Source organism: Procambarus clarkii, chromosome 40 (genome assembly GCF_040958095.1).
Source record: "Procambarus clarkii isolate CNS0578487 chromosome 40, FALCON_Pclarkii_2.0, whole genome shotgun sequence".
Taxonomy (NCBI): Eukaryota; Metazoa; Arthropoda; class Malacostraca; order Decapoda; family Cambaridae; genus Procambarus; species Procambarus clarkii.
The window spans coordinates 29,802,396-29,818,657 of NC_091189.1; the positions used below are offsets into that span (position 1 = coordinate 29,802,396).

Consider the following 16,262-nt stretch of genomic DNA (forward strand, 5'->3'; position numbering starts at 1 on the left):
CTTGAGAAAAAGTATAGGTTAGCGATTGTCTCCAAAGAATTCTCAAAGAATTACTCATTATTGCTATCTAAGATAATTAGACGAGCCAAAACTAAATACTACGAAGATAAATTTACCCAAATAAAGAGCAACATTAAACAAACTTGGAGAACAATTTCACAAATATTGGGATCAAAGAAGTCTTTAAATAACAAACCGACTCTCCTGTCTAATAACGATGGTCAGCTTTCAGCCTCTGATTCTGCTATTGAGTTCAATAGGTTCTTCTCTTCCATTGGTTCATCCCTTGCTAATGATATTCCATCTTCCAGTACTGACATTAAGGACTATCTTACAGGGAACTATCCCCAGTCTCTGTACCTAAAGTCTATTAATTCCATTGACGTCAATGAGATAATCCTTTCCCTTAAAACCAAGTCTGGTGCCCTTGAGGAGATACCAACTTTAATCTACAAAAAAGCCTCCAGATCTTTAGCCCCTGCTATTGCTTTGCTCTTCAACAAGTCACTTGAACTCCAAACCTTTCCAGATATTCTAAAAAAAAGCGAGAGTAACGCCTGTCCACAAATGTGGTGATCTCACAGATGTTAACAACTACAGACCTATATCAATCCTGCCAAACTTGTCAAAAATTTTTGAAAAACTAATCTATAAGCAGCTTTACTCATATCTAGCCAAACTCAATATACTTAGCCCTTGCCAATATGGCTTCAGGCCCAAAAAAAGCACTAACGATGCACTTATTAGTATGCTTAACTCGATTCATACAGCTCTTGATAAAAATGAGTTCCCTGTTGGGTTATTTGTGGACCTGCGTAAAGCTTTCGATACTGTCAACCACCAAAACCTTCTTCTTAAATTACATCATTATGGTGTCAGAGGACACTCCCTACAATACCTCAAATCCTACCTTACTGACAGGCTCCAATGTGTTTCTGTGAATAATACAATTTCTCCCACCCTACCCATCAACATTGGTGTTCCCCAGGGCAGCATACTTGGCCCTCTCCTCTTTCTCATCTACATTAATGACCTTCCAAATGCCTCCCAACACCTCAAACCAATCCTATTTGCTGACGACACAACCTTCATTTACTCCAGTCCTGATCCCCTTGCTCTAAATGCCACAGTAAATACTGAGCTAAATAAAGTCCATCTGTGGCTAACTGCCAACAAACTCACCCTTAACATTGACAAAACTTTCTATATTCTGTTTGGCAATAAATCCTCTAATCAAATAAATCTCAAAATAAACAATACCCAAATTTGTAACAAATTAGATGGCAAATTCCTTGGCATTCTCATTGACCACAAGCTGAATTTCCAGGGACACATTCTAAACATATCAAAAAAAGTTTCAAAAACTGTGGGCATTCTTTCTAAGATCAGATATTATGTACCACGCCCTGCCCTGCATGGTGACTCTCTATTACTCCCTTATCTATCCACATCTCAACTATGGTATTTGTGCTTGGGGCTCTACTACCCAAAATCACTTACGTCCTCTAATTACTCAACACAAAGCTGCTATTAGGACAATATCCAATTCTGGCCCCAGACATCACTCGGTACCCCTACTCAAATCCCTGAATATGTTAGACATTAAGTCACTGCACATTCTCTCATGTGTACTATACATATACAAAACGCTAAATTGTAATGCCAATCCTGATCTCAAAAGCTTCATAGAAGGTTGTAACAGAACCCATGAGCACCACACCAGAAATAAATACAGAAATAAATACAGTTTTGATATTCCTAGAGTACGACTTAATCAAACCAGAAATGCTCTACAAATCAAGGGGCCCAGTGTAACAAACTAGGCTGTTGTAAGAATTATCCAGAGTGGTTTATCGACAAAAGAGAATGGGAAGCTGAGCCGCATGGTGACCTGACCCCCAGGGGAATTCGCGGTGGAAATAACCGACGCTTTGTTCAAAGCTGCGTATAATGACTCATCCTATAGTATTCAGTAATTTAGAGAAAATTAGCCTTTATTCATTTTGCATTAAAATTGTATTGTATAATAGTACCGGATACAATATCAAGAGTATTCTAATTATTGAGTTTAAGTCACCATCAGTGACGTCACGAATCAGATCTAACTTTTGAGGCGGAGTGACCGGCGGTCATAGGTCATCAGGGGTTGACAGGTCTACTATTTCTCAAAGTTTTAATAACCATTTTTGTGATCGGGAACAGCTCTGCCGTTAGATGTTTGTAATTTAATTCAGTAAAATAATTCAACCAGTCTGGATCAATTAAGTACAACAGAGGTTAATTGTTATAACTTAAACCTTGCTAGTAACTGGGTAGAACTTTGACTAGGCGGAAGGATACAATGTTCTGTCTGGGGGAGACCAGACAAGGAAGAGATCAGTGTGGTCACGGAAGCAGCTAGGAGAGGTCAAACATCTTACCTCTCCCCTAGACCAGCCAAGACATCTAGCTGGTCGCCCAAGGTATAGTTGCTATTGTTAATTATAGAAATAGTCTTCTCATTTGCCACTCAGGTCAAGTAGGGAGTGTTAAAGTAATAGGGAGTGAACATATTTAGATTTTGTTTTAGTTTTCTTTTAATAAATTAAATTTGTTATTAATTTGCATTTTATTGTTTCCATGTGTTTTATGTGTATACTTGTCCTGGTCACGTGGTCCACACGAGGCAGAGTTGCATTGGGCGCCGATTCTAACATCGAATCGGAATGATCATTACCGTGTAATTTATTCCACACTCAAGGTCATCGTTTATAGTGGGGATCAAGCCCCTAGGTTGATTAATTAGCGTGATCGATCCAGACCTCGATCATTGCTCTTGTATTACTGGTCTGGTGGTGGCAGCAGAGGTGACTCTAGGGTTTTGTTCAGAGCTTAGGTCACGTCATACTGGGTGTAGAATCCTAAGTCGGTCAATCGTCTTAGGACCACGTGGCGTGGAGTTGGCTTTGGTAAAAGTTTTGGAGTCCCTTGGTAGAGAATAATAAGTAAGAATACGGGTAGAGGGAGTAGAAAGAAGGAAGTAAAGAGAGAGGAACCGAACCCGTGTTACACCAGAATGTGGAATGACCTTCCCAACCATGTTAAAGACAGTACCTCTCTCAACCAGAAGTTAAAAACGAAGCTATACCTAATAAATTCCCTGTAACCTACCTTACCTCTCTATTGTCAACCCATGTATGTTTTTTTTTTTTTCAAATCAACGCTGTTTTAATGTAATTTTCTGTAATAATTTGTAATTGTATTTGTGCTGTTTTTTCAACAATGTTCCCCCCTCTTTTACCTCTATTTTTATTTGTACTCAACGCATTTTTTTCTTTTTACCCATTAGTTTTAAGCTTTAGTCAGTAGTGTTTTTTCCTGCCCGAAACGCTTTGCGTAAACGCTTTGCGGCTTTAGGCATTGTATGTACTAGCTTTTATCTATAAAGCCAACAAACTTTGTAAAATCTCTTTATGTATGTACCTTTGCCTAAATAAAAATTATTATTATTATTATTATTATTATTATTATTAGATTTCTAAGGGCAGGGAGCACCAGTGAAATTCTGTTCATTGTATACAAGAGCGCCTCCCATGCCCTTGCGCCACCCATAGCTCTACTGTTCAACAAATCTATAGAGTGTCACACCTTCCCTGATATCCTTAAAAAAGCAAGAGTAACGCCAGTCCATAAAGGAGGCAATCCGGCGGACATATAGACACTGCTGCTCAAGCTAGCGGTGATGTTTCTGTGGGGAAGAAAGCGTATTACCATAAGTTTGTGTCTAAGATGACTTATATTGATGACTTATATTGAATTTTGTAACTAGCTCATCAAGATTGTAACTTGCTTAGCTAAATGAATTGTGGGGTTCAGTCCCTGAGCCCATTATGTGCCTCTGTAACCCTTTCCACTACCGCCCACAAGATGGGTATGGGGTGCATAATAAATGAACTAAACTAAAAAAAAACTAACCGACTAAAGTTGTGCGCGCATCAAGCGGGGTACTTAAAGCGTGCCCGGGGACTCTGCGACCTCTTGACCGCCTCCTCCCCAGACGACACACTACAAAACGCTCCGCCGCCTACAAGCCACGGGACTCCTGTTTGAGTGAAGTCGTTGTTAGCCCATGGCGTTTCAGAGCAGCCTGCACATCGCAATTACCCTAAGGTACAGTCCTGCCAGTGTTTCCCCACCACGCTCTGCGTGGAGGGCGCCCTTGTTAGTTAGGGACGTCCCCAGTGATCGGCCTGTGCCCAGCGCCGTGCCCCTTGTCGTGCGTGTTGCGACACAGTAGCTAGCTGCTTGTCAGGTTTACTTGCCCTCTCTAGGGAGCTAGCCATGCGGGCTGTCCCTTCACGCCTCCGCGCCGTGCCCGGGCGTGCGTGTCGTGCCGCCTTCGCCTTAGTGGGCGCCTGGGCCTTGTGGCCTGCACGTGCGGGCTCCTCTACGCACGTGGGCCGGGGCGCCCACGCCTGGTGGCGTGGCCCATGCGGTCAGCCTTACTGGGTTCCATTCCCTAGGGGGCGCCCCTAGGGGCTCGGAGGTGCACGGCGTGCCCTGGTGCCCGTGCCCGGGGTACGGCGTGGGCCACATGGCCAGGCTCCTTACAGCTTTCTTCCCTCTGGAGGCTACCCTGGGGGCCTTGGCTCGCCTCGCGCCCGGGCTGAGAGCCGCATGGTGTGGGCGTGAGTTTCGTGCCATGCATGTGTGGGTCTCCCAGCCGCGCGAGGGCGGCCGGGCGGCCAGGCTAGGCGTGGTCCCTGGGGCCACTGCCTCGCCCGTGGCCCTAGTGGGCACCTGGGCCACGAGGCGTGCACGTGCGGGCTCCTTAATGCCCGGGGGCTGGCGGCGCCCACGCCCACGGTGTTGCCGCGTGGCCAGGCTCAGTTTATTTATTTCGTTATTCATTTATTTTATTTATACATATACAAGAAGGTACTTTGGGATTGTGAGGATACTTAGCTTAGTAATAACATTCTAGTAAAGCCACTATGTATGCGCAGCGCTGCTGGCTAGCTTGCCCTAGGCGTGCCGAATACCCCGGCACCGTGAAGGAAAGATATCGCTTGTTAGCCAAGTCTCACAGAGTCCCACGATCAACGGTGGTGCGCTGGCGATAAAATTGCGTAGATATTGCGTCTTCTTAAAAAGGGAGCGGGCATTCCAAAACACCACAGTATTCTCAGGATGGGGCGCCATTATCCCTGAAATACAACAGCTAACTTTTTAACCACCAGTGCACAGACGTCTCCAAAGGGGGAACCACTAGAAAAAGCCATAAAACCCTCATACAAAGTAAGTAAAATGTGTGGTATCAATGACTACCAGTCCAGAGGATGTTGATCTATGCTTCTCTCTGCCTGACGGAAGCGGTGATCGGCTCACAAACTCTCTTGACGGCGTCTGCGACTGGTGGGAGCCTCACTCTGGGCCTCATGTTTCCCCGGTGTCACAATTCCTTGGGAAAGTGCCTGGGGGACCAGAGGACCATCAGGACTGTCTGTTAGAGCAGTACCTCCTGATCGATGGGTGTGTCGACGACGCCGGTGTTGGCTTCTTTGAGGAGAGGCAGGAGGGTGACGAGTGCCAGGCTCCGGCCGAGACTGAGCGTCCATGTCTGTATCCGTGGATGAGTTTCCGTCAATGTGAAGGCTATACCCAGGAGGGAAAATCGATTAGCAACCTGGGCGTATGAGGCATGTGACTGGGACAGGCAAGAGCGTCTGCTAGTTCCTACTTGTGAAGAGGCCCGACCAGGGGGAACCTGGAGGCGAGAAGAAGCGATAGGCTGATTGAGGGCGCGCAACTTCTGGAACAGCTCATGTCGAGGTGTCCCCGCTGTTTTATGATCGATGTCCAACTGGAGGGCCTCAAGATATACAGGGCAACTCTTGGACGTAACCTTATGATGGCCATGGCATAAAACTTACCACTACACCAGTCTCCGTGGTGTAGTGGTAAGACACTCACCTGGCGTTCCGCGAGCGCTTTGTCATGGGTTCGTATCCTGGCAGGGGAGGATTTACTGGGCGCAAATCCTTAACTGTAGCCTCTGTTTAACTCAACAGTAAAATGGGTACTTGGTTGTAAAAACGATTCTTCGCGGTGGGGATCGTATTCCAGGGACCTGCCTGAAACGCTATGCGTACTAGTGGCTGTACAAGAATGTAACAACTTTTGTATATATATCTCAAAAAAGCAGCGAGGTGCAGCAGAGCACCCACCGTTATCTCTGTCTGTATGGTCTGTTTTGCCGCAGTTTGCACAACGTGCTGCATTACGGCAGGTCAGGCGACTGTGGCCCAGTAGATGACAAGCGTAACATCGTAACACAGGGAAATTGTAGGGCTGAACCTGATACGAGGTCCTGTGTAGTGCTACTCGGTCAGGGAGGTGCCCATCGAACTTTACACGGACCATGGATGTCGGCCCTGCTGCTCCGCGAATCCTGGTAACTTCCAATAATCTCGCTGATGCACCCCCTAATACCTGCAGAGCGGCCTGGATGTCATCTACATCTACACTCTGGTCAATTGGGCCAATCTTCCCATACCGGGCTCGAGACTCCTCCTCCTGCGACAATACCTGTCGGCACCTGACAGGCCAGTCCCCCAACTTAATAATGTCAGATACACAGATGTGTGATAGAGCCTCCTTTCTGATATGTAGCTTCAGTGCTGCACCCCTACCCAGGGTACGTATGGTCTCAGGCAGGCAATGTGGCCACAATACGGAAGCCTCGATTGTTGCACCTAAGGTACGAGGATTTGCAAAGAGGCACTGACCTGATTCTGACTGGATTAGGACTACCACAAACGAGGAACGGGGTACCACAAGACTAAGGTCTTCTGAAGGGGAAGACATCCTCTTAGCATCTCACTCTGGGGCAGCATCAGCCGACTCATTTTCCAGCAGACGTTTTCCTCTCTGGGACTTGATGTCAACATCCATGGCGCCCCCGCTCAGGGAGGCGTCCATTAGGGAGGCTCCGGCCTCCTCCGGTCCTGTGAGCCCCTGGGTAGCTGCAGTGAGCACACACTGGCCCAAAGAAGCCAGCTGAATTCAAAGATGAGTTCCAGGTAAGGTGTGGAAAGAAAGTCCAGCCAAGAGCGTTCAATCCGCGCGCCAAGATGGCCGACCTTCGGGCGGGAATCGGACGGCAAGGGAGTTAATATTTAGCAAGTTTAGGGATTTAAACAAGGGAGCTGATTGATTGATGAAGATTAAGCCACCCAAAAGGTGGCACGGGCATGAATAGCCCGTAAGTGGTGGCCCTTTTGAGCCATTACCAGTATCAAGAGCTGATACTGGAGATCTGTGGAGGTGCGAATGCACCCTGCATGACGGGAGATGTCTCCTTTGTGAATGTGTTAAGATGAAGATGAAGCCACCCAAGAGGTGGCACGGGCATGAATAGCCCGTAAGTGGTAGCCCTTTTGAGCCATTACCAGTATCAAGAGCTGATACTGGAGATCTGTGGAGGTGCGACTGCACCCTGCGTGACGGGAGATGTCTCCCGTGACAAGGGAGCTGAGTTTGTGTAGCGAGTTAATCTTATACACGCTTCATTATCTCATTATCTTAATAGCATAACTAATTACAGAAGCTACAATCCTTTCCCCAATTACAGGTAATACTCTTCTCACCTTGTTGAAGGAAGCTGAGGTGTAATCACCATATAAGCAACGATTTGATGAATAGAAGACAGTTCAATTTCCACAGTCAACAATGTAGCACTTGGCGTGTACAGTCCTAATCGACCCAAGACGCTACAGCTTCGACACAGAGCAGACAGCAGACTACGACCGCATCGAGCCGCCACGCTCTCGCCCCCCGAGTTCAGACACTCACAATTCTCAATCGAGCCGCCACGCTCTCCCACATAGAGCTCCACGACTCCGGCCTCACTCAGCTCTCTCCTCTGCTCCAGGCTTCGTCTCAACGTCTACGACACTGCTGTATCCAGGACTACTAAATAAATATGAAACTCACTAAACACTATGTATCTAATCAACCCAACAACATAACATAAACGTACGTTACAGTTGTCTGAAAACAGAGTTAGTTATTATTCTATTATGCTTTATTATGCTACAAATGTTGATAACCCTCAAATTTGAGATTAATGTACCAATTGATCTTTGTCAAATTTTCTTACTATGTACCTGTAAGCATTTTTTAAATTTTGCTAGAAATTACCTTCTTAAAATTGTTAGATTAAGGACCTGCCCGAAACGGTATGCATGCTAGTGGCTTTACAAGAATGTAATAACATTTAATGTTATATACTCTCATAAACCCAATCTTGTATATATATAGATAAATAAATAAATAAATAAATAAGGTTTCAGAGCCACGCATTGCGAGAGTCACCTCGGCAGGGAACGACCTGGACGACCACCGGGGTGTAAACGACCCCTAGGCCATGGTAAACAAAAATGTCTACTGCAGAGTACGTGAAGGATGAGTCGGGCAAGTTATCATTTAATAATGGCATTCCAAGTAGTGAGAAAGTGTCGGTGTTATCGTAATGGTTATTGGAGGAGGATGACTGGTGTTGTTAAGTTGTTATTTATATATATTTATGGTATGAGTAAAGTGCCGTTGACGTGCTGTGGGCATGCTGCCGTAAACGGGTGCTGTGAGCAGGCTGCAGTAGATATAAGGTAAGGTAATTATCGTGGTAGCATATTGCTATTGACATATTGTTGGCATGATGCCATAAGCATGGTGATGTGGGCAAGCTGCCATAAACATGGTAGTATTGAGCAAGGTATCCTAGACATAATGGCATGGGTAAGCTACTTTAGATATGGTGTGAGCACTGTATACACTCACCATTCAACATGTGAATTTTTCCACCTAATATTTTATTCCATTTTTAAATGTTTGCCATATTGAAGAAGAGCAAAACACTTTTTGAGCAACTTGAGAATCGTCTAAATGGGCAACTCGACTCCCCTGAGAAAGGATATGTCTATGTTGAATACAGATCAATAGAGACATAGCTTGTTTGGTTACAGGCTCATTGGGTGCTGTGATACTTGGATATAGAAAGAACATTTATTAGTGTCCCCCTGCTTGCATAATGCTATATTCAAATAGTAATTATTGAAGTGTAATTACAGAATGAGAGCTATGCTCGTGGTGTCCCATCTTCCCAGTACCCTGTCATATGATGCTTCAAAAATATTGATGGTTTTGGCCTACACCACCACCTCACTTGTTCCAACTGTCTACTACTCTGTCTGGAAACAAACTTTCTAATTTAATTTTTTTGGTAGCTTTATTTCCTTAGTTTGAACCTATGTCCTCTTGTTCTTGAAATTGCAGTTTTCAAAATTTGTGTCAATTTTGTCGATTTCTGTTTTCTATTTTGTATGTAGCGATCATATCATCTCTTTCTCTTCTATATTATAGCTTTGGTATATTTAATGCCACTAATGTCTCTTGCAGTTCTTGTTTTTCAGTTCTGGAAGCCATTTAGTTGCATGTCTGCACCTTTTCCATTTAACTGATGTGTTTCTTAAGATGCGGGCACCATACAACTGCTATATATTCCAACTTTGGTTTCACAAAGGTTGTGAATAATTTCTTTAATATTTCTTTATCCATGTATGTATGTAAAAGTAATTTTTTCTAAAGTTGAAAAGTGCAGTATACACACCTTGAACAATGTTGTTAATGTGTTCCTCAGGTGACAGTTTTCTATCCATAACCATCCCTAGATCTCTCTCTTTATCAGAATTCTTTAAATCTTTTTCACATAAGTTCTAGGTTGTATGTGGCTGATTTTCTCCTATTCAACATTCCATAATGTGATATTTATCCACATTAAATTCCATTTGCCAAGTGTTGTTCCATACACTTATTTTGTTCATCTTCTTACAGGGCAAGACAATCGTTTAAATTTCTTATTTTCTTTAGTAACTTGGCACCACCAGCAAACATGTTCATATAATTTTGCATTCCTTCTAGTTGAACGTTTATATAGACAATGGACATTACTGGTACTAGAACTGAACCCTGTCTTCTCCACTAGTAACATTTCTCTAGTTTGATATATTGCCTCTGATTTCTGCCCTCATTTTTCTGTCAGAAAATTTTTCATCCATGGCAAATGTTCCCCATAGTGTCCTCTCCTGAAATCAGATTTTTCAAGGGTTCATTTTCCTCATTTTCTTCTAGATTTTAATGTATTGCATAGTTTATTTCCAAGAGGATATGGTCACTTATCCAAGGGAGGAAGGTACTGAATGTCAAAATCTCCTCCTCTTTCCTGGGGAATATCAAATCCAGCATTGATGAAACATCACTTCCTCATTCTCATATCCTTATTAATGTATTGATACATAAATATCTCCAGGATGAGGTTTATGAATCCGTCAGTCCAAAAGCCCTCTGTTCTTGCTTCGTAGACCTCCCAGTCTATTGATTTCAAGTTGAAGTCACCAAGTGTTAACAATTGTGATTTATTTTTATCTGCTCTTTCGTACTATAATTTCTCACATGATCATTATGAGGCCCTCTCGTTTGTCATCCTGTTCCTCCTATGTCCGTGTGTGTTTTTGCTGGTGAATTGTAGGCATTTATGATTACTGTATTAGTTTTAGTGCTGTTCCCCATTGGCTAGTATCCAACACATCTACAATCCTTCAATTTCGGTTTAAGTTCATAACCCTTAACCCGCACATATTTAGAGCCCAGAAGCAAAAAATATTCAAATTGTGTAAAAAAAAAAAGTTAAACTCCAATTTATTGGCTTCAGCGTCGTGAAACTTTCATCAAAATATTTTCAGAAATTGATTTTAGGCAATTTTTTTTTAAAAGAAGAATGTTTTGTTGATAAGGAGAACAGTTCCTATTAACTGGAACTAAGAGTTAATGCAATAATAGAGAGATTCAAGCATCTGTCTGACGCTCAGAGAAGAATAGTAGTAAGAAGTGTCCACAAAATGGATATGCAGCTGGTGCGTTTATAGCATTGCTGAATAATACATAATACCACAAATAATAATGAGTAAGTATGCTATTATGCTCTATTTTGTTATATATCATATAAATACATTGCCCAATGTTAATATATGTTACTTTCATTGATGTCCAAAAAATATTTTTTCTTAGGGGATTTTTTTTTTATGATTTTAGTTTTTTCTCCTTTGTTTATTATCTGATTTTCTTGTAACCTTTACATTCTGGAGAGTACATACCCGTCCCTAACTATGTGAAGATAGAATGAAATTGATCAGCAAATAAATCAATCACAACACTCAGAACTTGGGATTTAGAATTTTTTTGGCTAATTTTTTCACAGATTTCAAACTCTATTTTCTTTGTCTCTTTAGGTTGTTTTGATGATTAGGAACCAGATTAGGGCTTTTTCACTTATATAAACTATACCTTAAATATATCCCCTAAATCATTATAATTATCCCCATATTTAGTTTTTTTGGGGGGTTATTTTTTCCTGACTTCATTTCAACACATATTGACCTACAACTTTCATATATTCAAGTACGAATGCCAAACAATGTTAACTAAATTGTATAATTAACTTAACGAATTAGAACTACCTCTATTCATTGTCGAGAACTTCAACTTCAATTATCTCTGAAACTAGAGTTTCAACTTTGAGTGGCTTCTAAAATTCTAGTTTCTGACCGATTCTCACCATTTTGACATATTGTGTGCTCAGCTGTCTGTTTTACAATCATTTCAGAATGGATTTTTCATAAACCCTATAAGTTTGGAGTTATAATTTATTTTTGTCTAAATTTGCCGCATATTTCAAATGCCATATTGACGATTTTTTTTACAGTAAACTATACTGAAGACCTATATTCTAAGTGGATAAAAAAGAAAATCATACACTATTCTGAGAGCATAAATAACACCAAATGAACAATTGGTGATAGCTTATATTTTTTAATCTGATTTGAAAATCTGAAGTTTTCGATATTCAATTTTAAATTTTTTTTATTTTCTTGTTTTTCAAGTTACACTGTGATCATTTAGACAAAGTTGGAGCATTTGTCTAGTTGATTATGCACAAAAAATTGGAAAGTGTTTGTGCAAGTTTGAAAAACTTATGTCAAATCGTATATGTATGTTTTGTGCGGTTTAAGGGTTAAGCAGGCACCTCTTCTGTTGCTTCTTGGAAAGCACTGCATATTTTCCAATAATAACCTGTTTAGTGTTAAGTTGCCCCACTTCCAAATCATTCTGCAATTAATACTTTTTTCCTACCTTACTCTATCCTTCCCTTCCATACCTACCCTCAGGCAAAATTTTACTCCAAATTAAAAACAGAATATGTACAATACAACCTCCAAGTAGATTGGATTGTCCTAAATCCACAATTTGAGTTTGGGAGGAATTTGAGCTTTGGAATATTTTAGTTTTTGGCTATTTAGGTCTACAGTACAGTATCTGTATCACTAAATATTTGAACAATTTTGTATAGCAAATTATAGAACACATCTCTATGCATATAGTAGTGTATATGTAAACAATTATTTTATTATATACAATTATTTATTATATTCAGTATGATAAAAACTTGCTTTTCTGGAGGGACCCTTCAGTAGGTCCTCGACCTTAACTGGTTTCACCAAGCTTTGGCTCAAGACACTAGGCCACTCATACCCAATTATCACATACTGGAAGCCAATACCTGAGTTTAACTTGAACTGAGGTAAGGGAAACTATGTATCAGTGGCAGGCTGGCTGGATCTCAGGTGACTTGGCCTGCCATCTGGTGGCAGATGGGTGAATCAGGATTAGGATAGTTACCCTGCAGCAATAATAATTTGCAAATTGTGTAAACCCCACCAGAAACCAGAAACTTGGCAAAACAAATGACTGCTTGGAAGAAATGAGGCACACTAAGGGAAACAATTATCAAAAGAAAGCACCAAGCCAGGAAGACTGTAGCAATTGCTTCATTTGAAGAATTTGTGCTGCCAGGTACATTTTCCCTAGTTTGCAAATGATTATTGCTGCAGGGTAACAACCCCATTCCTGATTCACCCATCTGCCACCATATGGCAGCCCAAGTCACCTGAGGATCCAGCCAGCTAACCACTGCACTCGTCTGCCCTGTGTCACTGGCCTAATGTTGGTAGTCTCTCTTGGTCACTTTGTCTACTGCTTGCTTTATAACTAAGTGGTGCTTGTTTTTCCTGTAACATTAGTTCTGTTGGGAGCTATTGCCTTGTTTCATTTTATTGCTTCTTAATTATGTATATGTCACCCACATTGAGTGTGACGTAGCATTTCATTTCACTCCCTCCATGGCCAAGGATCTTCTTTGGGATCATCTTATTTTCCTATTTCTCACTGGGGTTACTTGCTTTGAGGGATTCCTGTGTTTCCTCTATGAATTCCTGCCTCTCGAGGCCCCTTATTTCTTGGCAGTGCATGGAACGTGTGCTCATCTGTTAATCCTGTTAATAGAGACAGTCTTTTGACTGTGTACTGGATGCTTATTCTTCACAAGCCTAACAGGCTGGCCCTGCTCCTGTGGGTATTAGGAGCTTTGCACTTTAACTGAAGGTGCACTTGAATTGTGTATTATATGTGCCTCTTTTGGATCTGTGGCTGCTTATGGCATCCATTGTCAAGAGTCTGAGGTTAGGATTTGGTGTTTTGCTTTATGCAGATGCTTTCCCTGTGCCTGGCTCACCAGAGTGTGGTGGTCCTGGTGGCCATTGTCCCTCGTACCTGTTGAGTTTATTGTCTTGTATGGTTTTAGCTGTTTTTCTTTACAGCCTCCCTATCTCATTCTAGTCCTGATTGTTGTTTGCAGTTTCTCAGGTGATTGATTGATAAAGATTAAGCCACCCAAGAGGTGGCACGGGCATGAATAGCCCGTAAGTGGTACAGTTTCTCAGGGTGTGCCTTTGTTTTTTTTTAAATTCCAATGGTTATTCCTATTGCTTCTGCAGTGTGACTGCTGGGATCAGGGGTACTTTCACCCATGGTTATGTGCCATTTATTTTAAATGTATAACTAGATAAGGCAAAAGTAAACAAAATATAATCAGTTTACAGTACAGTGTATTTTAATCAGTCTCATCCTTATGACTCGGTGCATACGTAATGTGATTACATAGTACTGTGCATTACACAGATTTTCATACAGTGCTGTAGTTGATACTTGTCAATATTTAAAGAATGTACCTTTAACCCTTTAACTGCGCGACTTATAAATATGACACCCCCTCCCCCCCAGTGCGCAAGAAATAAGTTCTTGGGAAAAAATTCTGTTTAGTTCTGAAAGTGTCAAAAACCCCTCCCTGTATATGGGTATAGCAACGGAATTTCGAAATTGTACTTACTTTGGCTGCTGTGGGGTCCATAAGGTGGCGCTTGATGTCATCATTCCCCGTGCGCCCGTGCCGTAAGCTCCCGGGGCCGGTGGGGCGTGTGAGTTGCTGCGAATATATTTTTGTTCATTTTTTGCGCACAGTTCCAAATACATTTTATTTGTTTTTATGCGCTAATCCTATGTATAATGAACACGTACACTATATTATGGCAGTAAAACATCCGTACTGTCCAAGGACACTGTGTTACGTGCATGACACTTGTGTACACACACGTTGCACATATTTACCATGTATCATGCTAATTTATGTATATATACAATCTATTTACACACTATACACTGTCACACACTATATACATTCACCATCATCACATTCAGAACACCGCGAGTGAGAGCTGTCACACCCAGCCAGCCCTCCCTCACTTCTCCAACACTGTATTCGCCAACTTTGCCCCTCCCATCATACAGTTATTCACACCAATGTTTCATGTTCATTTATGTATATTTACAACATATGTACACACTATACACTGTCACACACTATATACATTTACCATCAACACATTCAGAACATCGCGTAGCAGCTGCCTCGTATGGGCCAATAGCAGCTGCCTCGTATGGGCCAATAGCAACTGCCTCGTATGGACCAATAGGAGCTGCCTCGTATGGACCAGACAGAACACGAAACAATGGGTATAAATTGGATAAGTTTAGATTTAGGAAAGACTTGGGTAAATACTGGTTCAGTAACAGGGTTGTTGATTTGAGGAACCAATTGCCACGTAACGTGGTGGAGGTGGGGTCCCTTGATTGTTTCAAGCGTGGGTTGGACATGTATATGAGTGGGATTGGGTGGTTAAAATAGGAGATGCCTCGTACGGCCAATAGGCCTTCTGCAGTTACCTTTGTTCTTATGTTCTTAGCTCCTCTCAACGTACTCCTGTTGCTGTTATTACACTATATACATACACACACTGTATATACCCATGTACATGTGTGTTCCCCATAGCGAACCATGAGGCTAGTATGGTGAGCAAAACAAGAGTGGCTGCCACACAGTGAGGGTACCTCAATTCTCTCCCTCCCTCACCAAAATTCCTCCTTCCACAATACTACGCTCAACGCTAATTATAATCACAATCCTGATAACTAATTCCTGTAAATGAATAATTGACCACAAGTTTATTTTGAAAAGGAACCTAAAAAGTCGTTTGAAGATTCCTAGATGGACAAAATAATGCTGTGGTGCTGTGGCTAGCACTGTGAACATCATGAACAGCATTGAATCACTGATATTTGAACATTGTACCCCCAGTCATTATCACACTCAGGCTCTTCTATAATACTATCATGGCTAAATAATACAAGTTATATATATATAGTATGACATTATTAGGAGATGCTGTGGTCACACGCTGAACAGCAGTGCTGTGCGCTCATGCTGCGAGCGCCAGCGTTGGTTGCTCACTACTGAGGCTCCCACACCCGGGAATGTAGACCATGATTTTTTTTAAAGATGGCGTCTGTTTACAAGAGCCCTGAGGAAGCTGATGTGAACCCCATGTAGCCGCGGGAGTTTTGAATGGAACGTGAAAAATACAAATACCCGGAGGCGCGTTACGCACCTGAAGCCTGGGCCTGTAGGCGAGTTGCGCAGTTAAAGGGTTAACAGTTTTTTTTTACATTGATACATAACATTTGATTTATAAAAAAGAAAAAACTTAGCAGTGTAATCAGACTAACTATTACTGTACATTTTAGAATTTATACAGTGTTATTGATGTGAACTGAGAGAATCTGTATACAGTATCCACTCAATTTAACGACCTATATGGGGCTGTACCCTAGTCGTTATTTCCGGAGCTCCGTTATTTCCGAAGTTAAGTCGGGTCAGGTAATTTTTCAAGTAACATTCAGGTAGGATATATTTTATACTGTATAACTAAAATTAA

General features: G+C 42.0%; 1 protein-coding gene across 2 annotated transcripts in view; it reads left to right on the forward strand.

Moving 5' to 3' along the window:
* Positions 1–8,363: 8,363 nt before the first annotated feature.
* The window catches only part of LOC123757996 (partner of Y14 and mago), a 102,232-nt gene continuing 94,333 nt past the window's right edge, over positions 8,364–16,262 (forward strand). Inside the window, exon 1 of one of the 2 annotated variants that reach the window (XM_069338918.1) lies at positions 8,364–8,454. In XM_069338918.1, coding sequence (XP_069195019.1) covers positions 8,421–8,454 — 34 coding nt within the window. In that variant the 5' untranslated portion in view covers positions 8,364–8,420. The remainder of the gene's footprint in view (positions 8,455–16,262) is intronic. The other variant, XM_045742099.2, reaches the window with a different exon arrangement.